The following is a 27,773-nucleotide window of genomic DNA, read 5'->3' as shown; positions in this document are numbered from 1 at the left end:
TTGCTCTTACTATGATGATTTAGAATCTCTACTGTGAAAAAGTCCTGACGGTTAATGTTATTACTGTTTGATAAACTTCCTTAATAACATCAGTAACAAGAAAATGTATCTGAGAAAATTCAGATTTATGAACCAAGAGTGATGTCACTCTTTATTTGACTCTTGGTCATTATCTCAGTATTTCCCTCCTAACTTGAATTTGAACTTTGATTTATAATATCTTTACACCCAGAGATAAATATACAAAGTTTCCATTGGTGATATTTCTGTCAGCCTGAAAATACACAAAGCCATAACAACAGTCATTATAGTTTAATATCAGTTCAGTTCCAGCAATGACCCAACAGAGGGAGCCACTAGTCATATATTCTAGTACAGGACTCTCAGAGCAGGTGGCTGCCACATACATGGTTCACATACCAGTTACATTTTAAATTTCAAATTGTATCTGTTTGTACTAATATTTTTTTAGACTTTCTTGACCTTTGTTAAAACAAACAATAAAAGAAAACATATTCCTAATATATATTCATATCAAACTGACCCATCATTTCTTTTTCAATAGGAAATAACATTTAGTAATATAGATATAACACTATTTGGTCTACTCTTTGTATGCATATGTCAGAACAGATAAATAATCTTGAAAACAAAACAATGTATTCATTCACTTAGCTCTTTATTTCGAACTTTAAATGAATCATTTTGTTACAAAACAAGTCTTTTCTGGATAACAGTTATAATCCGGTTGGCCATTATATAAGTAAACATATGTAAATTTAAATAAGGGTTAGTTCAAGTGAAAAAAACTGTAAGGACTCAGCAACTGATAGACAGATAATATCAAAATATAATGAAATGACACTGAAATATTCAGAATGTACTGAAAACATAATACCTGTAAATGCAGCACTGTAAACATTATACAAGCTGCAATGTATTTGAATGTATTTTACAATAATATTGGGCAACAGAGTAATGATACATAAGAAAATGTTCCTTGGGTGATCTCAAGGGTATGATGAGTTATAATAACATCATTATTTTCAACATGTCATACCTTCTGTGAAAACTATAACTCTAAAATCTAAAACTAATAATGTATGATATTATATTATCTGTGGACATATAATGTATACTGACATGTTATAATATTATTAACAGTTTTTATCAGATGCTAAATGGAATAACACTTTTCTTTATATTGTATTGTACTTGTATTATTAGGTAATATTTCAGTAAGGTCATAGAAAACTAACATGAAAATGAGATTTGACAGCAGAATGCAAAATATAATATATGGGGTTAAAAATATATACACATTTGAAAGGATGTTTCTCTAATAAATGTGTGATAAAGCTCATTTGATGTGGTTTGGTACAACTTTAATACTTAGCGAAATAATATATACTCCAAAAGCTTTGTAGCTGTGTAGTGTTAGAAACAAATACAGTAGAAAATATTTTCAAATGTCGGTGATCACTTGATATTGCAGATCTTGACTGAGGTCCCGACTCCAAAGCCTGGATAGAGGGGCTCAACAAATGTGGTCTCAAACCTGTGCAGGAGGGTCATGGTGTTGCTTATGCTGTAAAATGCCAGCACGCCCGCAGTGTGGTCCAGGTAAATGCCTATCCTGGGGGAGTGGGGGCCGTTGATGGTCTTGTCCACCCGGTTGTGCCAAGCAGAGTAGCCCGAGTCGGAACAGAGGAGACTCCAGGATTTGTCGTTGTAGCCCAGCAGGCACAACGAGCCTTTGCCCTTTCGGCTGATGCTCCTGTAGGCCACTCCGATGGAGAACTCCCCGCTCCACTCGATCTCCCAGTAGAAGCGTCCACCGGACAAGGCCTCCCGACACAGCACCTGGGCAAAGCTGTCAAACCGCTCCTGGGTGTCTTCATAGGGCTGCAGGTCCCTGGTGCGGATGACTTTTCTGCTGTTTTCAGAGATGAACAGCTCCTTGTAAGCTGTGCTCGGGTCTAATTTCAGCTGGCAGAAGTCTAGGGGAAGAATCAATAGATTTGTATTGTGTTTGTTTGCTAAATGAATCGTGTTTGGACCTAAAGTGACACATTTCCTGTAAAATACACCAGATAACTTACATTTCACAAAGTCTGCTCTGCTCTTGGGCTCTGCAGGAGGAAGGTTGTTCACCGCCATTTCTTTGCCTGCAGATGAAGAAGCTCCGAGTGAGGTCAATGTGAACTGCACACACCCACACACATGCCTTTAATTCTTATCTTAATGTGGTTGTTTTCGCAGCGTTTGTGACAGAGGAATGTATGAAGTAAATGTTTTGAGGCTGGTGCTGAAGACTTCAGGGTGACGACGCTGTCAACAGATAATAATTAACCTCCTTCAGTGTTATATCACTATAGGATGTGATAGAGCTCACCTCTGCTCTTTCTGTCCAATGTTCGACTTTCTGTAGTGTACACCGGCACCTCACTCACTGCAAGACATAACACATTCATATTCAGTAAACTGAGGTTGTTGGTGTTTTACACCCATTATGTACAGTTGGTAAATGTTTCTGCTGGTAAGGTCAGACCTGACTTAGAGATCTTAAGCAGCTCCTCTCTGCCAAACTCCTCGAGGCGATCCTTAATCTCAGACACAGCTTTCCTGACAGCCCCAAAGGAAAAGTCAGGGTTTACTGTCACTCTGGGAATGAAGCCATCGTCGGTTGGAGTGCAGAGGTAGTTGAAGTTCTAATGGGAAGAGAAAAAGCGTTGTGATGAGGATGAAGATACGGTGACATAAACAATAAATTCTTTAAATATCAATACACAGAGAGGAACGTTGTTGATTGGGTGGTGCCATTTATCTTCATGGAAATTAGATTTATTTGTTTAACTCAACATTTTAAAGCTATAATCTTTCACGTCACAAAAGGACTTTGGTTTTTATGGTGTCATCATAACCGGGGAGAGCCTGTTAAGTCAGAAGCCATCTGATTAAAAGCAGCACCCACATGTCTTAATTTATCATTAATCATAATACTAATTGCTTCAGTAATTACTTCACTGTGAGATATGAACTCATAGTTGACCTGCCTCAAACGACAGCTCCAGGTGTGTTTGTTCTAAGTAAGCTAACTGAAAAACATATTTGAGCTCTAATGTTGATACCTATATTAAGGAGTAAAACTTTTCCTATACCAATTCATCTGCTGATATATATCATTCCGAAGATGTCGTTATCAAACCCTTATGATGAAGAAATGTTATTGAGCCTGATATTTTACACTATAACCATAAACTTTATTATAAATACATTTAAATAACAAGAAAACACAACCAAACATAACTTGAATCAAGAAAATAATGCTCATATTGGCCAGTATTATCAGCAGACAGATATATCTCAAGCTCTATTCACTTTTAAAACTGTATTTCACCTGCAAGAAGTGGATGTGGTCCTCTGTGCTGTACAGCTGCTTGAGCCCCGACTCCTTTTTCTTCAGCTCATCAATCTCTTGTTCCAGTCGCTCGATCAAAGCCTCAGCCTGGTTGAAAGCGGCCTTCTCGTTGATGCCAATCAGCTTGGTCACCTCCGACCTCATCCTCTCAATGGAGCGGATCATGTCCTCAAACATCTTCTGGCTCTCCACCATGGCTCTCTGGGCTGAGTTCTGGACATGACACACAGGATGTTAAGTACCTGACAGATGCAGACACTTCTATCGTTTGATTCACGATAAGCAGTGCAGTCATGGTAGATATCTTAGAGCAATGTTTTTCTTTTCTGTCATGATCGGAGACAGCTGGTTGGCAGAAAGACACTGAATTATCAACATTGTGTCCTCACCTTCAGTGAATCCACTGCAGTCTTCAGTTCCTCCAACTCCTTCTCCCTTTCCTGGCCTTTTTGTCTAATCTCTGCTTGGGAGACGCCCAATAGTTTCTGCAGAAATAAGGAGGATTACACAGCCATCAATTTCACTGTTTTCTCACATGCACTCCCACTGCTGGAAGCTGACCTTGCTTCTTTTAGTATCTTTATGCAGTGTTATAATTGTTACACATCAGATTCACGGGATGTAGTTCAATGTCATGTTGTTTTCTTGCACAAGGTAAAAAGCCCAATATTTGTTGGCTCAGTTCAAACATTCTTTCTCATCAAGGAATATGTGGGCAGGCCCTTTGGCATGTTGAATAAACCCTACTCAAAGAATCTTCTTAATGCGGGCAGCTTTTATCTCGGAGGGAGCAAGGAGGGGGGTGTGTGTAATGGAATTCTGTCAGGAATGCAAATCTACCGCCGCCTGACTTTTTAAAGAGATGTTTCAAGGTGCACACAGCACTGACGCGCCAAATAGAGGGGCTTCTAATTCAGCTTTTTACTCGAGCCCACCGACCCATTCTTCAAGATAAGCTTGAGGAATGTGGGGAATCTAGGGGGGTGGATGGAGGGAGGGAGGGGGTTGGTGGTGGTGGGGCATGAGAGGGGGAGGGGAGAGAGAGTGGGAGATGGAGTGAGATGTGTGAGATTCAGGTTGTAAATCTTCGGATGAGAGAAACCAGACTTCCCCTGTTACAAAGAAAACAGTAGGATGAGTTATTCCTTCATCGTGTCCTTAAAATCCGTATGCTCATGTTCAAGGCTGCCATAAAAAACACTCCTCCTCAATCACTCGTGTGTAACAGCCATAATTGTTCCCAACATTGCATATTTACACTGCAGCGTCTGTTGACAGTTTTACCCTGCAGTGTTTTAACAAGGCAACCTGACTGGGACGTCATTTGAATGTTGATTTTCAATGTGGTCAATGAACTGTGACCGCTTGATCATGCGGTGTGCGGATGGTCACGACTCCCTGACATTCCAGTGTCATTTCCAGACCCACTCCCACAGGTGGGAACCGGGGAAGCGGCAGGAAGTTTCAGTTGCAGTTTCTGTGTATCTATCCCACAGCTGGGAAGCTACATTCTGTGAGAAACGGCTCTCAGAGGCGATAAGTAGAAGACACCCCCACCACCGCCCCCCTGGCCTCCAAACAGCTAATCAGAGAGCTGGATTTGTTTTGGCGGTGAATGCCTGCCAGGGTAGCTGATAGTGTTGGTGAAATGGGTCAAAGTCCAAGCACCAGTTTGTAAAGCAGGGACAAGAGTTGGGCAAAACACAATGTTTGCTTGAATTCAAGTTACTTCAATGCCTATTATACAGTAACTTTCATTAATCAGTTATGTGGCTCTTTGTGAAAGTGTATCTCTCTTATCTCACCTTCGAGACATGAAGTGTCCCATGACACTGGTGGCGCAGTTTCAGCTTGTACTATCTCACATGCAGCTACTTATCTTTCTCACATTGTCATTCTCTGAGAAGATGACTGAAAGGGATTTTTCTAACAGGTTAACAAAACTATTACTGAGCCTGAGAGTGTTTAATCTATTGAAAGAAGAGCATCAGTATAGAGACAGTAGGAATTCTTACCTGTTTCTCCCCCCTCTCTGCCTCAGCAGAGACAATGTCATGGCCCCTGTGTTCACTGACTGTGCAGATAGCACAGATACACATCTGGTCTGTTCGACAGAAGAGCTCCAGGGACTTCTGGTGCTGCGGGCAGATCTTCCTGTCCAAGTTCCCCAGCACCTCCACCAGCTTGTGCCTTTTGAACGTAGCTGATTCATAGTGAGGCTTCAGGTGCTTCTCGCAGTAGGATGCCAGACAGTTCAGACAGGACTTCACAGCCTTTAACTTCTTCCCAGTGCAGAAGTCGCAGGGGACATCCGTCGGCCCAGCATAGATATTCCCCTGGGACATGTTGAGGTTGAGGTTCAGGCCGCTCTTTTTGATCTTCTCGGCCACCATGCTCAGAGTGGCGTTGGGGCGGAGCACAGGCCTCTGCGTGAATGTGATCTTACACTGGGGACAAATGTAAATCCCTGTGTAGTCAGCCTCATTCCAGTAGCCGCTGATGCAGTCCATGCAGAAACTGTGACCACAGGGGATAGCCACGGGGTCCTTGAGGAGGTTCAGACACAGGGTGCAACTGAAGTAATCTGGAGAAGTCGGGTCAGCCATTGTGATGGGACTCCAAACACAGTGAGACCTGTGGAGACAAACAGAGAGAAAACTAGAAGCAGATAGACGTTTCGTCGACTGTGCCTGGGAGCCCGCCCTCGAGAGTTTGGTACAGCCTGCCAGGGACAGGACCTACTTGTATTTCTGAATTCCAGAGGTTATTGATTGAAAGCAGACAAGGCCCTCCCCCTGTGCTGTGAGTATATTGAGCCCTGCCCAGTTTAGATAAGCAGGTTGAGCAAGGAGGGAGAAAGAGAGAGAGGGCGAGAAAGAGGGCAGGCAGACAGGAGAGGAGAGAGAGAGAGAAAGAAAACAGACTGAAAGAAAGCGAATGAATGAAGTTTGAAAGGCAAAAGAAGTGACAACTAGTGTGCAAGAAAAAACGCCTCCATTTTCCCTGCCATTTCCTTTACTCTAGAATTTCTCCTGTGTCTCATCTGTGGATGAATTGCGCGCACACTTCTTGGCAGCTGTATTTCCACCTATTGTTGTCAGGACAGAATCGCCATTGTCTCAAACCGGTTATAGTCCGACAAACATCAGTGTGGACGAAGGTACTGTAGGAATTCAAGGGACCACCCAATACACAAACATCCCCACTCTGTGCTTCTTTTATCACCAACAAACTTGCTCGAAAGCTTAAGGTTTAAGGTTTGTCCAAAGGCAGAGTGCAATAGTTACACAGTGACCGGTCAAACCAGTCGGCTCATTTGTAAGAGTCAATTTGTTAACTGTAGATATGTATCTGTTTGTACAGCAGAAAGGACACGTCATGGATGAGACACCAAACAGGAAGCCACACTCTCACATGCATGCACATACATTCACAAGCAGAACATTCCTATCCGTTGCAGGTGTGTTGTTGCACCGAGTGTTTTGCATATAGGTTGCATTTTATTCATTCCTGTCATTTTTCTTTACAGAATGACATTTTAATTTGAAACCAGCTCAAGGAGAAGCCTCAGAGGAGCCTCTGCAACATGAAGTGTCTGCTGACATCATTATCGCCTCTTATTAGCATTTCAATTGGGCCTTTTCTGCTGGTTTCCACCAATACTACAGACCCATTACAGTGATGAAGTATCAATCTGTCGCTCAGGATTACTTTGGAACTCCCAACTGTTAAGGAGCTTGTTTGAATTAAAAAAACGTTTTAATGTATTTAGCATTTCCAGCCTGATCTCAAGTCACTATAGAGATACACGAAGGATGATTTACGGTTGTAAAAGCTACATTAGCTCCACCTTCACTTCATACTGAGCGTTACTTCATACAATAGGCAGTTTCACCTCTCCATATTTGGTTAGGTTTCTGATAAGCCAGTTTTTCCTTCCTTCCTCCCGAGTAAAGGGAGCGCTCTGTGCTTACAGATTAACTACCTGTTAGAGGATAAGATGGAAACACAGGGTCAAAACTTTGGATGTTACTTTGATTCATATGAGTGGTTCTAACACATGATAAAAAAATGTAGTCTCTGCACACAAACAAATCATAGGGAAATTCAATATGAAGCATGATAGTGTTTAGGATACAAGACACTTTAATGCCACGCATCTCTCGAACAGTAGCACCATTGTTTTAGGTCCCAGTGTTCTGTACTGAAACTCTGCAGTCATCAGTGGCTGAGTTCAAGTTCAAGGTCAAAGGTCAACCTTCATTACGGTGCAGCGAGTGTGCTCTCTGCAGGGCGAGTGCAGGAGAGCACAAATGGTGATCGAAGGAAATGTGGTCCCGCCCAAGCCACTTACTGAGTGTGAATAATAAAAACAGGAAGTCACAATTTTTAAACAGGGAATAGGCAGACGGTGTGCGCATTTAGTTGATGCTGGTAGATACGCAGAGATCTGAAACACGCACAGGCTGGAGGCGAATGAAAGACATTACAGTAGAAAACTAGTCCCATCATTTTAAGTTGCCATGATAACAATATTTAGATTTTTACATAAACTCTTATTAGCCTGGATATATTGTGTGTACAAGGTTTGTTAAAAATGCTGGTTTTGCATAGAAGCTGAATTATACACGATGAACAAATATTAGTCCAAATTTACTCAAATTGAGCGCTTATATAATTCAATGAAAAACCACTGGGCAGGTTTAAGTAATAACGCCTGACAAATCATTTGATTGTGTTTGGTCTCACAATGTAAGGTGCAAAAGTCAAGGAGAAACACTGTGTATCAAGTGGTGGCTCATATGCAGTATATCAAGGTTAACTGTGTAAGCTAACAAGTCCCTTTTCCCCATAAAGATTTGATTTCATGTTTTATAAGTGACCAGTTGGGTTGGAGGGTCAAAGTTCACAAAAAAGTTTTGAAAGACAATAATGAAATATTGTAATTGAAGTTTAATATCCATTTGGAGAACACCTGAAGTGCCATTTTGAATGTTACTGGTATTTTCTACAAAGTTAATATTCAATTTTCAATTGCAGAGCATACCAGTCAATGAAACTCGTAAATACCATTTAACCCGTAACCTTTATTTTTTGTTGCATTTGTCATGGTCAATAAAAATCTTGGAGTCACACTTCCTGAATTTACATGTGAATGGGTGCTATACATGTCAATGAAAATTTTGATGACATTAAAAGTCAGTGATTCATTAAAAGTAATTATTCTTGCAAGTTTGTAATTTTGTTAAGTCATATTAAGATAAGGGGTTCAAACACAGGGGAAAACACAAAAACTGTGGATCTTTTTGAGAAAAATTACAATTGGAGAAAACTTATTTTGTAAAGACAAAGCTATATTATCCTCACTACGTGAAGTTAAGGTTGCATCAGTTGATGAGTTGGGCTATTATCAGTGGCAATTCTTGTCAAATAAGATGCTACATTTAGTGTAGCATGTCGGCTGTAGTTAGTGTTGTTGACGGACAACAGACCCTGCAATGCCTGGCACTCTGCTCCGGCCCTGCTGGCTCTCACACAATGGAATCTTTTAAGTAGGCTTTTCGGCCCTCCTGTTATCTGGGCTATCAAGTGTAGTTGCATTCCTATCTCCATTTCAGCAGCACTGAAACTCCATTTTGGCTGGAGGTGTGTTCACTGTAAGATGAAATATACAGAGGAAGGTATTTCAACACAAGAAGGAATTTTCTTTTTTGGGATAGGGTTCAGTTTCCACCTCAAAAGGAGAATTGCAGTGTTGACAAAAACTACACGCGTCCTGTCAAACATACGGAGATATCAGTGGCAATGAAATGCAAAGAAAAGTTAATAATTAACTAGTAAACAGGTTATGCTGAAGGTCAACCTCTCAGTAGCTCAAGAAGACCAAACAACAGTCTTTCCGAAGGCAACAAAGACAATCATCTGTATTTTTGTTAGCCATAGTACAGAAAATAATCTTGAAGTCATGTCAGTTTGTTCTGTGACTCGAGTGGGTATCAACACATGTACAAAGAGAACAGTCTGTCACCAGGCAATCTGTAACACTCAGCAATTTGAGCAAACTCAACAGTGGAGTGTGACACACCTGTGGTTTCTTCACACTGCATTGTTTCCTACTTACTTACTACTGAACTCTGTACTTCTTTTCTCTTTTACTCACTTGTAGGACACAAATACAACTAACAATATTGAAACATAATATTTTATCCTCTTGCTGTCCTTTCCTGCTCGCAAAAAAAAAAAGACTTATTAGGAAAGATTTTTGTTATTTTGCTTGTTTCAGTAAAAATAAAAAAAAATATTGGAAATAGACACAAACCTTGTATCTTATGATCACACATTTCATTCATTCTCTTTCGATTCTGTAACGAATGGAGGCATGTGTCCTTCCTTGCCCCGCCTTTGTTTTACTGGTTTCGGCTTAACCAGTTTAACCTCCCTTTCTGTTTACGCTATATAACTCGCGCCCGTAGTGCCTGTGGGATCACTTTGCTACTGTGCTGACACAAGGCACGGTCTATCTTCTCGGCATCTTCACTGAATTAGAGGGAACAGCACCGGGTTGTCCTCATGTCATCTGACCAGGATAGCTGCTACCTGTGTAAGGAATACCTCAGGGATCCAGTGTCCATCCCATGTGGCCATGTCTTCTGCTCCATTTGCCTGAAGACATACTGGGACCATGCTGACCACACAGGTTCGTTCCTCTGCCCACAGTGCAAGGTCTCTTACAACAAGAGGCCCACGCCAAGACGTATGGCGGGCTCCCGGCACTCCACCATCCCACGCAACTCTGAATCTTTTCCACCTCCACCCCCGTCGCCTGACTACAACTACGCGGGACCCCAGGACGTAGGATGTGACATCTGCATTGGCAAGAAGCACAAAGCCATCAAGACCTGCCTGATGTGTCTGGCCTCCTACTGCGAGAAGCACCTGAAGCCCCACTTCGAGTCCGCAACTTTTAAGAGGCACAAGCTGGTGGATGAGATCGGCCACCTGGACAGGCAGATCTGTCCCCAGCATCAGAAGGGTTTGGAGCTTTTCTGTCGCACTGACCAGATGTGCATCTGTGTGCTGTGTACGGTGAAGGAACACAAAGGTCACGACATGGTGTCTGCTGAGCAGGAGAGGGCTGAGGAGCAGGTTGGTAACATTTAACTTATCTGGCCGTGTGTTGTTTAAACACTGGAAACACATTCTGGTCTATGTGGATCTCACTCAAGATATGAACGTGTATCGAAAGAAACAGTGTAAACACAACTGGCAAATTATTCCTTAAAAAATATTCTTTAAATGTATTTATTGCTCAAGGTTTGCGCCTTTGCTCTTTTATGTAACTGTCAGTGACGACAGTGGTATTACACTGAGTTGTTATTGCTAAATGTGCGTGGCTTTTTAATGTAGGTGAATTATATGAATCCACTATGGCTCATTGTACAAGCAGAACAATGGCAGGTACTGCACGATAGAACCGTTTACAGTGCATGAAACAAGCCCATAAACTGAAGCCTCAGGCGTTTTCTGAGACTCACCCGCATGATAAGAAGGCTGCTCCCTGCACGTACAAATAATGTTGTGCAATCTGCATTGAGTTGAGCTGTACACTGCTGTAATAAAGTCTCATTTGTAGGTTTCAGGATGGATTGGTGTCATTAATGTAAACAAAGTCTGTTGTTGTCTCTCTTCATAGCAACGGTTGGGCGCCACCCAGGCTGAGATCCAGGAGAAGATTCACGACCGACTCAAGCAGATGGAAGAACTAAAACAAGCAGTCGACTCACTCAAGGTTTGTGCCACCCTCATCCATCATGCATGATAAAACCAGACTAACCACAACAGATTGAAAGTGAAGTGACAGCATATCAACTAACCAACACAGACAACATTCCTTTATGTCGGGCTGACGACAGCTAACCTAAGTGTGTGCTTGAAAAACCAGTGTGACACCCCTGTTGATTTATTGCATACCTCCCTTTTCCTGTGTAGAACTCGGCTCATAGGGCGCTGCAGGAATGCGAGAAGATGTTTAGCGACATGATGCGCTCCATCGAGAGGATGCAGCAGGAGATGACGAAGCTGATCTCCTCCAACAAGAGGGCAGCGCTCAACAACGCAGAGGGCCACTTGGAGCGTCTGACCCACGAGATCGCTGACCTGAAGAGGAGAGACAACGAGATCACCCAGCTGTCCCGCACTGAGGACCACATCCACTTCATCCAGGTAACTGACAACTACTGAACGAACACATGAAGACACCGTATATTCAGTTAGGTCAAGTTCCTAGCTCACAATATACAGTAATAATCACAATCCCACCATCTATTTTCTTAACTGCTTCCTCTCTCCAGTTTAATGCATAGGCACACTTACAAAATTGAATTAATACACCATATATCATATTGGTTACATTCTTTTTCAACTTTACATGTTTCAGTTTGGTGTAGTAACTGAACATGTGATGTGAAGTAAAAGAATTATCCTGATGATGAGCGGTTTTCTTTTTCTTGTTAGAGCTACCACATGCTGATCGCTCAGACAGAGGCAGAAGAGCTGCCCACAGTGAGCGTCAACCCCTACTTCACCTTCGGCCCCGTGACGAAGGCCGTCTCCGAGATGAAACAACACTTGAATGAATTCAGCAATGATGAACTGGTCAAGGTCGCCAAGACAGGTGAGTGTGGGGCCGCCCATCAAGACCTCGTTGTTTGAAGTAACAGAGGAATGCTGAAATGTTGGTTTGATATTATTTCAATCTATCACAACTGTTAACTCGTTCTTTTTTTCTCTTTGCAGTTAACAAGATGACCTTCTGTCAACTGGACGAATCCAAAAAGAAAAAGTCAATTATAAAAAGTGAGTCAGCCATTCAAGAAAAATAACTTTCCTGTCACTGGTTTTATGTGCACAACAAAGTAATGAGGCAATAATATGCATAAAAAGAACTTTTTAAAGATATCTTATACACACTTCTTCTAGTTAATCCACTATGGCAGTATCTAGACATTACATGGACTCAAATTCTGATTTGATCACAGGAAAGTACAACGGAAAGTACAACTTCCTCTGCACTCAATAGGCTTTGTGCCATCCTGTTGGATGTGTGGTCGTGGCAAGAGAACAATATTCATTAGAGGGTAGTCTGAGGTCACTCAGCTGCCACATGGTTAAATATTTACTTTGTCCGAGTTTATGTTAACATACTTTTTGATACGGAAACCAAGTTGCATGGTGTTAAATTGTTCAGATAAGCTTCATTAACATTGTAACAGTCAGAGTATCTGTTAATATTACATGAATATCAACACTCCCCACATTATAATAGCACTCACCAGCTTGTCATAATCATAGCTATAACACATTCATTGTGCAGTAATGTGGATTAATAAATTATGTTACGGAACATAATACTGTATAATATCACTTAACTGATATGTATGTGTATATATTCACTTCCACAGGTGATGAAGCTGCCATGTACAAGTCTCTGCCACTCCAGGAACCTCAGTACAGGGAGGATTTCCTGAAATGTGAGTCACAGTTCGCTGCAGTGACACAGTTCATTGCTCTTCCTGCTCATTTCACTGCACAAGGCAAATTAGATGCTGATGAGTTTCTTGCTCAGACCCTGTAGTTGACCACAAAATGTGCTTTTGTTACTACTGTGTGTCGCACAGTAGTATACAGACAATGCAATCATTGATATGCTGCTTTACACAGCTGCTGTTTACTAAGTATTCATATCAGAATAAAAAAAACAGGTTTTACAAGTATTATAAGCATTATGACAGTTATTTCGTTAGCCAGTTTAGTTCCTATTCTTGGGCCCCGTCTCTGAGGTCACACTAGAAGGTGCTCAAAGGCTGTGGGTCTCACTTTATAGTCAAGTATGCTCTTTGTTAGATGGACTTCTGTCAATTCTCAAACTCACAAACAGTGTCGATACCTCTGGCATTCCAGATAATAGGCCGGGCAGATCTAGCCGAGGCCACCGGGTTTCCCACCAACTGTGACCTGCAGACAGCAGGCAGGTGACACCTAACCCCTGGGGTCCCCCACTATTCTCTGAAACTGTGTCATTACAGACGTTAGTTAAAGATATAACAAAAATTAGAGATCCTAATTACTTTCTGCTAACTCCTGCAACCTTGCAGCTGGTGGTGAGGGGTGCTTTAGCTGCTGTGATGCACTGTCTTTACCCATTTTGGATTTACTCCTTTACATTTAAGCCATGCAATTTCAGCTAAACCCTTTATTTCCTGTCTGCCCCTAGATGCCTGTCAGCTCACCCTGGACCCGAACACAGCCTACAGACAGCTCTACTTGTCTCGAGGGAACAGGAAAGCTGCCCTTAAGAGAGACCCCCAGTCCTACGGCGACAACCCTGCCAGGTTTGACTCCCTGCCCCAGATCCTTTGCAAGGAGCCCCTCTCTGGAGGCGCCTACTACTGGGAGGTTGACTGGAGCGGGGAGGGGGCAGCCATCGGTGTCACCTACAAAGGCATCAAGAGGAACGGCTATGGCGACACCTGCCGCATCGGATACAACCGCAAGTCCTGGAGCCTGTTCTGCTCTGATTCCAGCTACTCAGCCCGCCACAGCAAAGACCAGATAGAGATCAACCAGCCGTATTCGTCTCGTATAGGAGTGTTCCTCGACCATGCTGGGGGCACCCTCTCTTTCTACACTGTAGGGGACAGCATGTCTCTCATCCACCGCTTCAAAGCCTCTTTTAGTGAAGCTGTCTATCCAGGCTTCTGGGTTTGGTATGAATCGGCCATCACCCTCATCCAGCTGTGATTCAATAACACACTTCCAATAATCAATGTACAAAAGTGATTGTCATGGAGAACAAAACTATAACTACACACTAATAACATGTTATTAATTATTTTACATGATTGGATATGTTCTTTTTTAGACCACACACTATGTGTTAAGTATCAGGGGACTAGTTTTTGATGACTGTGAGTATTCTACAGATTAACATGTGTGGACTCGAAGGTGTATGAAGCATTTAAATTATTTAAAACAATGAAGGTTGTACTTGATTGAAGTATGTTTTGTGATCATTTATAGAGGATAGGATACACTTGCAGTACATGCATATTTTTTCTATCAATAAACATTTTTATGACAAAGATAAAATGTTGTATGTTGTGTTTTTACTCCATCCTGCTATTCTCAGAAACGTCAATGCTCCACAGGTTCTGCCTGCTTACCATGAAAACATAATATAAACTTAAGAGGGAAACTGCTTTCATTCATTCCTTGATTAATTTGCTTTGTCCAGTATGATTAATAAAAGATAAGCATCAGATTCAAGGCACATTTTTACAAAACCAAACAACAGTCACTTTGTTTGTGGAAAAACTAATAGTAACTTTTCAATAACATCTCGGCCAGCTCTCTGCTTTGTAAGAGCACAAAACCCAAATATTATGTCTCAAGAATAATTAGAAATGGCTTGCATCTCTATCGCCAACATAAGATGAATACATTACGAATGGATCAGACAGTACAAGAGTGAGACAATGTCTTTGTTCATTAACACTAGTGCTTTGTGTGTGAACAGCAGTGTTGGTTTTGTGGAAGTCTGAGAGGTTTCAGAGGGATTGTACAGAAATAGGTGGGGCGTAACCGAGAGCTCCTGAGTTCACACACGATTGAAACTCATCAAGCAGTAGTTTAAATTGTTTGTGGTTTGCTGAACGAGGGCATGACAGTAAAGATCTTTATCACCTAGTTATTCATTAAAAGTCTGGTTTCTGTCAGTATCTTTAATGTTAAAACGCTGAAATGAGAGTATCACTTCATCACTAGGAGAAAAAAGGTCTAATGTGCTCCAAGCTGGTGGCCATTTTCTCTGCACTGGGAGTTATTTTAGAAGACTAACAAAGCATGTGTTTCATTTAAATGTAAGCCAGTGATCACACATAAATCACAACTGGTGACAATGACAAACAGAAAGGTTGTGTGAACAGTGTGTAAATGTCAGTATCGCCCTCTTGTTATTGTGGAGGTGTGTAGGTTTAGATTGTGGAATTCTAAAACTGCAGCCTCAAGGGAAAACTTTGAAGGTATTGCAGAGAGGATATGAAAAACTCCCCCCCCCCCCCCGAAAATCCATTCCTATTGTTGTAATGTTGATTTAAATGTTTCACTGAAGGAGAGCGAGTAGATTGAAAGAACAACTCGCACTACAAAAAAGGCTATTGTGACATTTAAAAGAAACAATTTCCCTCGAAAGAGAGATACCAAGTCATCTCAATTATATGCATTGAAAACTATTAGGATCTGACTAAAGTCACTCATTAAACAGATACATCTACACATTACTTGGCTTTGACATAAAACACTGGGGATAAGAAGTATATAAATATGGAGACATTCTATATTGTCGTCATGCCCCATCAATATCTCACCAGTTAAAATTTTTTATCACAAGTTAAAAATTTCGCACTCATTACTGTTCTCTGTATCACTTGGTCGGATGGACATCTTTACAGTCAAGAGGAAACAGTCATCTTATGTTATTAATTTCAAAAGCTCTACTGAAGAATATTTCAAACTACTTCTCTTCACTCATTTAAACGTTGTCATTACTAGAGGACATAAATACTTTATTACAGTAACTGCATCATCTGAGATATAACTAAGCTTGCACTAATGTTGGCAGAACTCGGTTCAAGTATTATACCACCTTTAAAATGGAATGGAGTTGCAATCTGTCCGACCACTGCAGTCTTACATCCCCCTTTAAAATCTTGTTATCTGATGTTTTTCATGATTCTTGTTATTTTTCTGATGAAGTCCTTGTTGTGTTGCTTTTATTTATTTTAAGGTAATTTTGTTTTTGAAATCACATGTTGCAGCTGAGCACCCCTCACCTCACTCTCTCCTTCCAAACATGAAAAAGAACCTGTGGTAGCTTCAGTTGTTATAAAAACTCAAAAGGTTTAGTTTGTCCAGTTTGGACTAAAAACATGGCTGCCTCTGCAGAGAGGGTCCCCTCCATGTAAATATGAAGTATTTAAATGTAAATGGTCTTTTCTAGGGGAAAGAAAACTACAATAAATGAACTAGTGAAAACATCATGAGGATTATTCTCCATTAAATATCTGCCAATAGATCCCTTTCACCTAAATCTTACACACCTTTAATCCTGGTTGTGTTGTTTTCATTTGCTGGTTGTAAATGTTGTCAGGTCTCATGTTGAAAAAGAGACTGCCTGATTAAATAAAGATTAAATAAAATGAACACAGAAAAGTTATATATAACTATCTGCCTTATGCTGGATGTTGACAGTTTTGCTCACAAGCAAATGCAGTGAACGTTAGCTGTGTAACTTTGGCCTGTGGTCACTCTGTCTGTTCATTCTTCAACTTGTAAAATCCCTGGTGAGTCTTGCTACATCTAGTGGAGAAATGCATGCACCTGTCACCCACCATTCCTCACATCTATCCGGGATGAACTTCTGTCTGGGAAGATGTGTCACTGTTGGTAGAGATAATAAGATCCAGAAAAGTATGTTGACGGTTCACCCAAGTTCACCCAAAAATGAAAATTCACTCATTATCTTTAGGATCAGGATTAGTTACTTCAGACATACAGACATACAGGGAACCACCTTGAACAAACTGACCTATCCCTCTCATGGTACACATTTGTTTGTCCTACACTGTGTAAACTGTGGCTTACGTACATGTTGACGTTCCTCCAGAAGAGTTAAAGTGTAAACTATGTAGCCCAGTAAATTAAACTCAATGTCTCTGCCTTCAGTGGTGGAGTCCACTCAACAGGAGCAAACCTAAACAAACTGCTAATGCTTTATTTTATCTTCTCTGTCACTTCCGGTGTTGTTTCCCTACCTTTCAAATAAAAAAAGTCCTCTTCATATAAAGGAAAGTAGAGGGAACATGTGATGTAGATAAAGTTCTGGATCTACGGTCCCGTCCCCTCGTTCTTCTCTACCGCCGCCATGTCTACAGAGGGCAGTGAGCCTCAAAGCTCGCACACAGAAAAACAGCACGTCGTTTCTCTCCGGACACATTTCCCCTGCGCACACTTCAGAAAGAAGCGCCGCGTTCCCACATTGTCGCAAGTGTGGCCGCAGAGGTGAGTGTTTCTTTCCTATGACGAGCGTAATAAATATGCTACACTGGGATAGTTTGCGTCTTTACATCACCAAACACGGGGTTTGAGTTCGATCCCTCCCGCTAGCTTCCGCGTTGCGTCTTCGTTGTGAGAGCGACTGCAGAAGATAAGAAACCTGTGAATGGAGCTAGCTAGAGTGCTAACACAACATTAGCTAGCGTTAGCATCACGCTTCGCCGGACTGTCTGTGTGGAGATATTCGCTGGTTAGAGTTGTAGCTTCTGGGTGACACTGAGAGACAGGTTGAGTTTATCTACAGCTCAGTGGTTTGTTGTTTACAGGAAAGTTCTACTTAAAAGATTACACACTAAAAGCTACAGCAATGTGGCTAACATGGCCGCCGAGTCACTCGTGTTGATGCAGACGTTAGGAGCGTCTCTATGACAACCCACCGACCAGGACATGGGTTCCATTTATTAAACTTCTCCTGCGATGTAACTTTATCTTAGATCCTCTGTTTAAAGAGAACATCTCACAAGCATCAACACATTTAATGAGCTAACAACTCAAGAATAAACCCGATGAGAACCAGTTTCTGCAATGTTGGATCATATGAACAGATATAGGTGATACCTCTGTATTAGAGGATCTAAAATGGTTTGTGTTACACAAGACAGAGACCCACATGAACCTGATGTTGTTGTTTGTGAAGATTAGCCACGTTTTGTGAATAGGGTTAGAAAAAAAGTCCTTGTGTACAAGACAGATGGTCAGCAGCGGCTTTGTGTGTTTTTCATTTAATGATCATACTAAAATATTGGAAGGCAGAAAATTTGCGGGACTAGTATTATAGATATTATAGATATTGGTGCTATTTTATCATCAGGACACGTTTGACCTGCTTTTCGCTCCATGCAGATGGCGCTGACTCCAAAGGTTCCAGAGGTCCGTGACATCATGCGGATCGAGAGAATTGGTAACGATATATATGTAAAATATGTAAATGATTTACACTGATGCCCTGTCTGGTCACTGTTTCAAATTAACCTTTGCCTAGTGTGTTTTTAAAATATTCCAACCCTATTGTATGCTGATGCTAGTGGTGTTGTGTAACCCCTTCTACCTGAGGGGGTTAATATTAACGTGGTTTTATCTTGCGTTCAGGTGCACATTCTCACATCCGTGGCCTTGGTTTGGATGATGCCTTGGAGCCAAGACAGGTAGAGTGAAGTTAGATTGTTGTGTGCATATGTGGGGTTACATGGTGTGCATATGTTTTGAATTTACCTTTTATTTCTATTCTCTTCACCCGCAGGTGTCTCAGGGGATGGTCGGCCAGCTGGCCTCCCGTCGGGCAGCAGGGGTCATTCTGGAGATGATCAAAGATGGCCACATTGCTGGCAGGGCAGTACTGATAGCTGGCCAACCTGGCACAGGAAAGACTGCCATTGCCATGGGTATGACACAATGTCATTTCATCATCCTCGTCTGGAAGTGATATTGTTTCCTTGCATTGATGTGTAATTAGCTTAAGTAATATGTTTGTAAAGCAAGAGTTCCTGCTCTCAGATTGTTTGGCTAAGTCTTAATTCATTTGAAAACTTTTTAATGCAGGCATCGCCCAGTCTCTTGGCCCTGATACACCCTTCACAGCACTGGCTGGTAGTGAGATCTTCTCTCTGGAGATGAGCAAGACCGAGGCACTCAGCCAAGCTTTTAGAAAAGCTATTGGAGTGAGGATCAAGTGAGTGTGCAAACACAATATTTGTGTTTAGTTATTCTTATGGTTTGAAACAAATCACTGTTAACTCTTTGTTTGTTTTTATAGAGAGGAAACAGAGATTATTGAAGGAGAGGTGGTGGAAATCCAGATTGATAGACCAGCCACTGGAACGGTAGGTCACTTCCACTGTTCCACCTTCCTGCTTTGAAGATGTTTGAGTGAATAAATGTTCCCTGCATGTCATTATTGAAAACACAACCCTCCTGGATCAACCTTTTACTGAAACACTTTTCCTTCTATCAGGGCGCCAAGGTAGGCAAGCTGACTCTAAAGACGACTGAGATGGAGACAATATACGACTTAGGCAACAAGATGATTGACAGTCTCAGTAAAGAGAAGGTTCAAGCAGGGTAAGATCATCTCCTTTGAATGGATCTTTACAGAATCTGTTGTTTTTATTTAATCTAGAGTTTCATAACACTCAGGCCTATTGGACAGGCAGTCAGGATATAAACTGTTTTTCTCTGCTTTCTTACAGAGATGTGATTACCATTGACAAAGCCACAGGAAAGATCAGCAAGCTCGGCCGCTCCTTCACCAGAGCCAGAGACTATGATGCCATGGGAGCTCAGGTAAGTTGTCACATCACTAAACTCCAGATGCTGTAACTCATACTGACAAACAACAGCAGGGTTTTCCTCATTAAGGCCACTTTACTGCTTTTTTAATTTAGAAATTCATTGTGTTGTTAAAAAATGACAAATTTTACATGCAAAGCAGTATTTTTAGGTTTTAAAATTCACATGATGGACATGATTAAGATCTTTACCTCTTACCTCTTTTACCTCGTTTGAAATTAACTGATGGATGTAACAACTCTATTTGCAGAAAAGTGGGTGCTTACATTTTCTAACCTAATTTTTCAAATATGTCTTTACAGACACAGTTTGTGCAGTGTCCAGAGGGGGAGCTGCAGAAGAGGAAAGAGGTGGTCCACACAGTGTCCCTCCATGAGATCGATGTCATCAACAGCCGCACACAAGGCTTCCTGGCTCTTTTCTCCGGAGACACCGGAGAGATCAAGTCGGAAGTCCGCGAGCAGATCAATGCTAAAGTGTGTGAGTGGAGGGAAGAAGGCAAAGCAGAGATCATTCCAGGGGTAGGTACAGTTGTCTGTGTGCTTGTTCCTGTACTCATACCTTTGTGGGGACCATTTTAAGCATAGACCCTAGTGAGGACAATTTTGGAAAGTGAGGATATTTTGACCGGTCCTCATTTTTTCAGAGGGCTGTTTTAGGGTCAGGGGCTAGGGAAGGCATTATGCCAATAAGTGTCCTCACTAAGATAGAAGTACAAAGTTATGTGTGAGTTTTTGTCTTTCTCGTCTTTGTGATTGCACATTGCTGATCTTCCATGTTTGTGCTCCAGGTGTTATTTATTGACGAGGTCCATATGTTGGACATGGAGTGCTTTTCTTTCCTGAACCGTGCACTCGAGAGTGACCTGTCCCCAGTTCTCATTATGGCCACCAACAGAGGCATCACCCGGTACTGTTCACATCTACCTTTACCGCCCATCTCTTCATTTGAGTTGTTCCTTATATGAAATTACCTAAATGGATTATCTTTAATTTGATGTCTGATTTACAGTTCTGTTTATTTATCCACTGCAAAAAATTATCTTCCTTTTAAAATATTCCCAGAATAAGAATTAATTCTACAAAATGTCTTAAGTGGTTAAATTAAAAAAAAGTATCCATATAGGTTTCATATAATTTTACAAAACAATAATTATATATTTGGTGTCACATTTAACAGAATATTAATCATATAATGCTGAATATCTTCCCGTTCAGTATCCGGGGCACAAACTATCAGAGTCCTCATGGCATCCCTATCGATCTGCTGGATCGTCTGCTCATCATTGCCACCTCGCCTTACTCCGAAAAAGAAACAAGGCAGATCCTCAAGATCCGGTGAGAAACTGGTCCGATCATCCACCAGCAAACATTGTTTCTTTATTTCCAGTGAAGGAATTTGTTAAATCTACCTTTTTTACTTCAGGTGTGAGGAGGAGGACGTGGAGCTGAGCGACGAGGCTCACTCCGTCCTGACTCGCATCGGCATGGAGACGTCGCTGCGCTACGCCATTCAGCTGATCAGCACCGCAGGACTGGTGTGTCGCAAGCGCAAGGTAAGCTCGGACGGAACACAGCTGTAATACATTAAAAAAACAGTCTTCATTAACACCTGTAACCATCTCTTAAAATTCAGACTGATCATTTTTAACTCATTTACTCATAATTAGCCAAGTGTTGATGTCATCTTTGTGTTCTGGCTTCTTCAGGGGACAGAAGTGCAGGTGGAGGACATTAAACGGGTCTATTCTCTGTTCCTGGATGAGGCCAGATCCTCTCAGTACATGAAGGAGTATCAGGATTCCTTCCTCTTTAATGAAACACGTGAGTTTGATCCTAATCCTCTCAAAAGTTAAAACAAAGTCCCAACAAAGCATTAAAATGCTAAAACTGACTCTTTCCCATGGTGACCTGTTGTAATCTGCTGCAATCATTTCAGAAAACTAAAGTTTAACAGGATCTATAAAACTGTTCCCTATCATGCTGATAGCTCAGCTCTCCCTTTCAGTCAAGAGCCAAATATACAACCTTGTTATGAAGTAAAATAACGTTATTTGTTTTTGTTCTCTCTCTTCATTTCAGAAGCGGCTACGATGGATACCTCGTAATGAAGACGACTGCTTTGTTTTCGCACTCTGTGAACTTTTTATGTTGTTGATCGTCCACTGGGCTTGGAGTCATTGATTCTAATTAAATTGTGACTTTGCATTGAATTACATTGAAGATGTTACATGTTTCTCTTTTGTTCAACTTCTATTGTATCAAGGTTTTGATTTCAAATGGATTTACTGAAATTTGGCTTAATTCCGAATTTAGCAGATTTCTCTTCTTCACGAGGCCTTGTGGCAGGAATATTCATTCCTCTGTTTTTCTTTGTTCACTTATCTTAACTATGGTTTATTTTTATGAAAATTATTAAACAGGCTTTTAAGAGCAAACTCTCGTTTTCGTCTCTGTTTTCACTGCTACAAACTACATTTGTTTTAGTTTTAGTCATGGACCATGACAATTTTATGTTCAACCTTGAACACTGAGTATCTGGTTTAGTTGTTTGCACCAAAACACTCCCACAAATATTGAAATGCATCCACTCATCTCTGTACCAACACAGAGCCCTGCAGAACACTTTATATCACACCAAAAATGCTTTCAAAACGATATCATCCTCATTTCCGGATCAACTCTTGTGTTAAGACATTTGTCTCCCAACAAGAAAATATCAGTGACCAAGAAATCTAAGATTCCACTGCATTGAAAAAAGAGCGACACCTACTTGAAGTTGTACCTGACTTTAAAGTGTTTGTTAAAGTGGTTTATTATTAAATCAGAAATGCTGCAATATGTATTCTAGTTCCTCTCGTTCAATACAAAACTAAACACTCTGTAATCCATGTAAATAAAGGTTAGCTGCAGATATAAATATACAACTCTAGTCAACCCTGTTTTCATCCATCACACCTTACATGTGTTATGTGTACACAACTGGGAAATGATCTGTCTACAGTCTGATCATCCCTGGGAATCCCCAGCAGATATGTGGAGGCATACAGAATTAATTGCATCAGGGTTTTCCACATATATATATAGATATATATTTGTATATATATAGAGTATATGCTGTAAGTTACAGTCTAATTTGCAGTAATTCTGTTTTGTGTTTGGCTTTACACTTATAACATGTTTCGATACTGTGTTAACATGTGCAAGGTAAGAAAACATAATTGGAAAGATGGATAAATACAAAAACAATCTATAAAGATGGATTCAGGCCATTGTAAGAAAAAGAAAGTATTAGACCATTCTAAATACGATAAATGGATGTCTGTTTTACGTTTGAATTTGCTACCACTAGGTGGCACCTAAGGACCTTTCTTGCTGAAATAATTCCCTGCGAACAGAGCAAGGTGCAAACTGTGATGAGGTGAATGTGAGTCTCCACAATTCCTTCATGGTTTCACAAGAAGCAGGAGAACAGCACTGCTGAAAACCTTTAAATATCTTCTTGTTGTGTCATTTCATTTATTAGAACTGTCTCACTGTTTTGTAATCCACACCTCAATCTCACACCCTGTCTGATACTCTGCTGGTGCTATACCCTTCACACACACACACACACACACACCTGCTGGGGAACAGATTTCCTCACAACTCGATTTGTCTGTATGAAGATAATCAGATGCTTAGTACTGCAAATCCTCCCATGCCTATTTGTTGTCTTTTTCTATCATTGGTTTAAAAATGGTCAACTGTATAATCATTATTATGATAAAATGTTTTTTCATTAATAAACTGACACCATATCTGTCCATCATGAACAACAAATAATCATTTTCACTTTGTAAAAGAGGTTGCATCACTGGTACGTCTTATCAGCTGCTACAAATCAAATTTATTCCTCAAGGAAAGATAATAAAGTATATCACAAGTAGTTCTATGAGCCCACAGCCACGCTTCCTGATATAAATATTATCCCACAATCCACCTGTGAGATGTTACTTCTCTTTCATACAAATTAGATTAGAGTCATTTTTTAATCAGTCGTACCTGTACCGAGGATGAGAACAGTTCAGACTCTCGCCTACATGGAAATAAATATTTCATGTTTAGTGCTGGTGGGAGTGAGGACTGCGTGGATTACCCACCCTGCTGCCTACATCCCATAAATCCCCCTCAGTCCCATGAGGCTAGTGTTGGCTGCTGCTGCTGCCTACGACTGCGTCTGATGGATTCATGAGTTAGATTGAAGCTGCGATGAACTTCGTGAGGGTTCAGCTGTTTTTACGTAAAACAAGGTGTGTGTGTGTGTGTGTGTGTGTGTGGTCCAGGTATTACTCATGTTGTGAGGACCTATATCTATTAACACTGTCAAATTATGGGCATACTCGTCTCCATATTGTAAATCAATACATTTTAAGGCAATTCAATATTTTTAGGTTAAGGTTAGATTTAAGTTAAGATTAGGTTCATGTAATGTTAAGTTTAGCTTTAGGTTTTAGTTTTAGTTTTGGTTAGGTGTAGTTTAGTTTAAGGTCAAGGTCAAGGTCAAGGTTAGGTTTAGGTTAGGTTAAGATTAGGTGTAGTAGTAACTATGGTTAAGGTGTGTGTGTGTGTGTGTGTGTGTGTGTGTGTGAGAGAGAGAGATCCTTCTCTCTTGTGATGAATCTCTGTTTTTAAAATTCACAGCAGCAGTTTTGCCGTCTGTCTCTCCCATGCACATTTTTTATCTCCACTCTCAACAGTCTCTAATGTATTTAATATTCATCTGGATAAACCTGACCTGGAGACATTCCCTTCTCTGCAGTGTCAATGTGACTCCATTGTTTGCAGATAACATTCAGCTCAGCCCTTGTGGCTGTGTGTTTTCTTGGATTGGCTCCCGCTCTTTGTCTACACACACCACTGTCCACAGGCTACAAGGCTGCACAGCATGCTAACAGATTGTGGCATTTTGCCTGCTGCACAGATTTGGGTGCCCCACCACAGTCAGATGATGCCAGTAGTCACACATCTGTTACTGTAACTGGCCAATATAATTCTATAGACCAGACAGAAATCAGTGAGGGACTCAGTATGATGATTCTTACTCTGGGTCACACTGACAGGCAGGAAGCCTTTCCACACTATTGACCACTATTGACAGAGTTCACCGGATATTTCTTCGAGACTAATGAATGTCATCAGCTAAATGTGTATACATCAGAATCGCTGTCATCAGTCATGAAATAAATCAGCTCCACGATCAATTTTAATTGATCTGACTCATTGTCAGTCAAAGGTAGCATTCGAAAATAGATTCAACGTCAAAGTGGGATTTGACCAAACAAGTAAATGCTGCTGAAAATCCAACCATCACAACACGCGGGTCAAAAGGTGGATTCAGTTACTTCTGCCGCCACCTCGTGTGTCATCTTTTGTCTTTTCATCTCTGCAAGACATTGAAGTGAAAACACAAATGGGTGTAATTACATTGTTACATTTGTTTGCTGGCAGGATTATGCAAAAACGACTCAATGATAACCCATTCGATTTTGGTGCAGGGATCTGGATCAGAGGGTGGATCCAGGATTTTCTGATATTTATGAGTGTGTGCGATTTGGTGCAGATCCAAAGAAAACTCTGCATCTTTTGATTTTAAATTGATTTCATAAGGGCACTGTTGGCGGAGGTATGCTCTCTATATGAGTACCCTTAGTTGCCAAATGAATTGCTACTGTCTAATATCATAAATAGGCTTCATGCAGAGGTTTTCTGATTACTCTGAATATAAAGACTTTTTATATACGGTCTACGGTAACGATACAATGACTTTTGCTGATTCTCACGTCTTTACCTTTTCTTTATCTGTCTTGACTTCACAGTTCCACCTGACTCCTGACTTGACCTCTCATCAACCCCTGTGCACACACACAGTGTGTTTACACCCACAGCTGTATTAATGTGGAAAAGAGGTCAGGGCCAGACTCAATACAATAAGAATCATATGTTCATTCTGCTCCCACTCCTTACGCATATTTTCTATACGACCATGCTATGCTATTTATTTTTCTCTCTCTTGCCACAGTCTTTTTTTCTAACGTCCTATTCCTTAGACTTTAGGGTTTCAGCACCATTTGAAATGTGAAGCTTATGAATGGACAGGATTTGAGTCCATTTCCTGAGGTTTTGTAGAAAAAATAAATCTTCATCCTCTCTGTCTCACTGCCATATGTGAATAGGGGGAGCCTGTGATTCCTGTGGTAAAAGCAGAGAATGAGGTCATTTGATCTGCATCGTACTGTACTTTCACATATGGTGGTGAATGTGTGTATTATTTGATGTTGGAGAACAGGATTAAGAGACATGTACAAGTCATTTGAAAAGAAAGAACATAGTAATTATGACTATATTACTTGATTAATATAACAGATGGCTTTGAAGTAAATGAGGAAATTGTAATGAGCACTTTTGCCAGCAGATTTCATTACAATAGCTCCATGTTAATATTTTAATTAGTCGTCTTAAACCACCTCTGGGAAATTTACTGTCAAGACCTTTTTACTCCTGTTTGATCCAATGAGTCTTTAGACTTGACAGTCAAAGTTTCTTTGGGTGGACTAATCAGTAGCACGAGAGGAACATGCATTCAGTTTCACCTTCATTGAGCAGAATACAGCACCCGGTAGGCAACCTGCCCTCGTGAATAATCTATCAACCTCATGCTCCTTGAGGTTGATAGATTAGATAGTGTGCTCCTTCAGTGACATTCACTCAGTCATTCCTTCATTCGTGGTTTACAGCGCTCTGCTCTGGTTTGTCTGGTTGTGTAAGAGGTGAGGAAAGTGAGAGGAGAGAGCAGAGCATGGAAAGAAGCCTGAGGCAACTGAGTCTTAGTTCAGCTGAAGTTTGAGGAATACATGGATGCTATCTCATCCAGCTAAAGGTTCATATATAGTGGGTTTCTTTTGATGTGTGTCAACACAGGGGTCCTCGTTCTTACAATGTAAAAAGACGAAATCTGTTATCTGAGTTATCTGACTATCAATCCATTATCTGTATTATTTATCCTTTGAGGGTCTAGGAGGAAGCTGGAGCTATTCCGAGAGATTGTGCAAGAGGCAGGGTTCACCCCGGAGAGGTCACCAGGGTACAGCAGAGCCAACATATAGTGACAAAACCAATCATACTCACATCTATGGTCAATTTAGAGTCTCTAATTAACCTAAGCCAACTCTGAATGTCTCTAGACTGTGGGACAAAGCTGGAGTACCCACACAGACATGGGGAGAACATGCAAACTCCACACAGAAAGACCCCCACCAAGGTGGGATTCTAATTGGGAACCACCTTACTACTAGGTGACGGTTCTAACCACTGCTGTCCATGCTAATGATATAATTCATGCAAATTTAGCATATTAATTGCTGTACAGACAAAAGAGAGTTTGAATCTGTTAGGCCTGTGGGACGCTGTATCTTCATCCTGAAGGTAGAGGAACTAACTCCCTGTGCAGGGGTCAGTACAATCCAATATGGCCAGGACCTTAAACCTTAAGATATCGAGGTTAGAGAGCTGAACTTGATTTACCCCACTCATTGTACTGACAACTGACAAGCTGACCGAGCTTATTCAGACCAGCTAATTATTAGAGTATAACTGATTCCACCCAATTAGGGAGCACTTAATTACACAAGGAAGTGCAACATTAACTGTATGCATAATGTTCTCCTGGCCTTAAGCACCTTTAATTACATGGCACATTATGAGTGTATATCATATCCTGGATCCATGTTTAATGACAAGTAAAACTAAAATTAATTCATTTGTCCGCTTCACCTCTTGTAGAGGAGTAGATATCTATGTGCACATTCACTTATGAGTGCTTGTCTTGGTGTGCACTGTTTGATCTGATTGGGTGT

General features: G+C 41.0%; 3 protein-coding genes across 5 annotated transcripts; 2 read left to right on the top strand and 1 right to left on the bottom strand.

Annotated features, from left to right (window-relative positions):
• Positions 1-297: 297 nt before the first annotated feature.
• On the bottom strand, positions 298-11,531 carry ftr82 (finTRIM family, member 82). Of its 2 annotated transcripts, none has more exons than XM_020085680.2 (8): positions 11,393-11,531; positions 5,437-6,055; positions 3,811-3,906; positions 3,401-3,634; positions 2,552-2,711; positions 2,396-2,452; positions 2,103-2,168; positions 298-2,000 (listed from the first exon to the last, which is right to left on the bottom strand). In XM_020085680.2, exons 2-8 carry the CDS (start codon positions 6,025-6,027, stop codon positions 1,480-1,482), a joined length of 1,725 nt encoding a protein of 574 aa, XP_019941239.1. In that variant the 5' UTR covers positions 6,028-6,055; positions 11,393-11,531; the 3' UTR covers positions 298-1,479. The 2 variants fall into 2 exon arrangements, with proteins under 2 accessions (XP_019941239.1, XP_019941241.1); XM_020085682.2 differs by lacking the exon at positions 11,393-11,531 and adding an exon at positions 6,164-6,295.
• ftr83 (finTRIM family, member 83) lies at positions 9,896-14,569 on the top strand. The gene is made up of 7 exons (XM_020085683.2): positions 9,896-10,567; positions 11,115-11,210; positions 11,411-11,644; positions 11,936-12,095; positions 12,218-12,277; positions 12,883-12,951; positions 13,695-14,569. Exons 1-7 carry the CDS (start codon positions 9,992-9,994, stop codon positions 14,219-14,221), a joined length of 1,722 nt encoding a protein of 573 aa, XP_019941242.1. The 5' UTR covers positions 9,896-9,991; the 3' UTR covers positions 14,222-14,569.
• A 2,863-nt stretch (positions 14,570-17,432) lies between these two features.
• Positions 17,433-22,316, top strand: ruvbl2 (RuvB-like AAA ATPase 2). Of its 2 annotated transcripts, none has more exons than XM_020085686.2 (14): positions 17,433-17,539; positions 18,437-18,494; positions 18,683-18,738; positions 18,834-18,975; positions 19,133-19,262; positions 19,347-19,413; positions 19,545-19,651; positions 19,780-19,873; positions 20,182-20,400; positions 20,670-20,788; positions 21,097-21,216; positions 21,305-21,434; positions 21,588-21,702; positions 21,964-22,316. In XM_020085686.2, exons 2-14 carry the CDS (start codon positions 18,437-18,439, stop codon positions 21,984-21,986), a joined length of 1,380 nt encoding a protein of 459 aa, XP_019941245.1. In that variant the 5' UTR covers positions 17,433-17,539; the 3' UTR covers positions 21,987-22,316. The 2 variants fall into 2 exon arrangements, with proteins under 2 accessions (XP_019941245.1, XP_019941244.1); XM_020085685.2 differs by having other exon boundaries at positions 17,443-17,539; positions 21,961-22,316.
• Positions 22,317-27,773: the final 5,457 nt, after the last annotated feature.

This window comes from Paralichthys olivaceus, chromosome 15 (assembly GCF_024713975.1).
Source record: "Paralichthys olivaceus isolate ysfri-2021 chromosome 15, ASM2471397v2, whole genome shotgun sequence".
NCBI classification, from domain to species: domain Eukaryota; kingdom Metazoa; phylum Chordata; class Actinopteri; order Pleuronectiformes; family Paralichthyidae; genus Paralichthys; species Paralichthys olivaceus.
This window is presented reverse-complemented; position numbering and strand designations above follow the sequence as displayed.

What these genes read in the sequence shown, in the direction of transcription:
- ftr83 (XM_020085683.2), top strand. Translation starts at nt 9,992, where the DNA reads ATGTCATCTGACCAGGATAGCTGCTACCTGTGTAAGGAATACCTCAGG. An exon ending in AGGAGAGGGCTGAGGAGCAG is followed by an intron (nt 10,568 to 11,114) that starts GTTGGTAACATT and finishes CTCTCTTCATAG; the next exon opens with CAACGGTTGGGCGCCACCCA. An exon ending in AAGCAGTCGACTCACTCAAG is followed by an intron (nt 11,211 to 11,410) that starts GTTTGTGCCACC and finishes TTTCCTGTGTAG; the next exon opens with AACTCGGCTCATAGGGCGCT.
- ruvbl2 (XM_020085685.2), top strand. Translation starts at nt 18,437, where the DNA reads ATGGCGCTGACTCCAAAGGTTCCAGAGGTCCGTGACATCATGCGGATC. An exon ending in GCTATTGGAGTGAGGATCAA is followed by an intron (nt 19,263 to 19,346) that starts GTGAGTGTGCAA and finishes TTGTTTTTATAG; the next exon opens with AGAGGAAACAGAGATTATTG. An exon ending in ACCAACAGAGGCATCACCCG is followed by an intron (nt 20,789 to 21,096) that starts GTACTGTTCACA and finishes CTTCCCGTTCAG; the next exon opens with TATCCGGGGCACAAACTATC.
- ftr82 (XM_020085680.2), bottom strand. Translation starts at nt 6,027, where the DNA reads ATGGCTGACCCGACTTCTCCAGATTACTTCAGTTGCACCCTGTGTCTG. An exon ending in CAGAGAGGGGGGAGAAACAG is followed by an intron (nt 3,907 to 5,436) that starts GTAAGAATTCCT and finishes TTATTTCTGCAG; the next exon opens with AAACTATTGGGCGTCTCCCA. An exon ending in ATTGGACAGAAAGAGCAGAG is followed by an intron (nt 2,169 to 2,395) that starts GTGAGCTCTATC and finishes CTTCATCTGCAG; the next exon opens with GCAAAGAAATGGCGGTGAAC.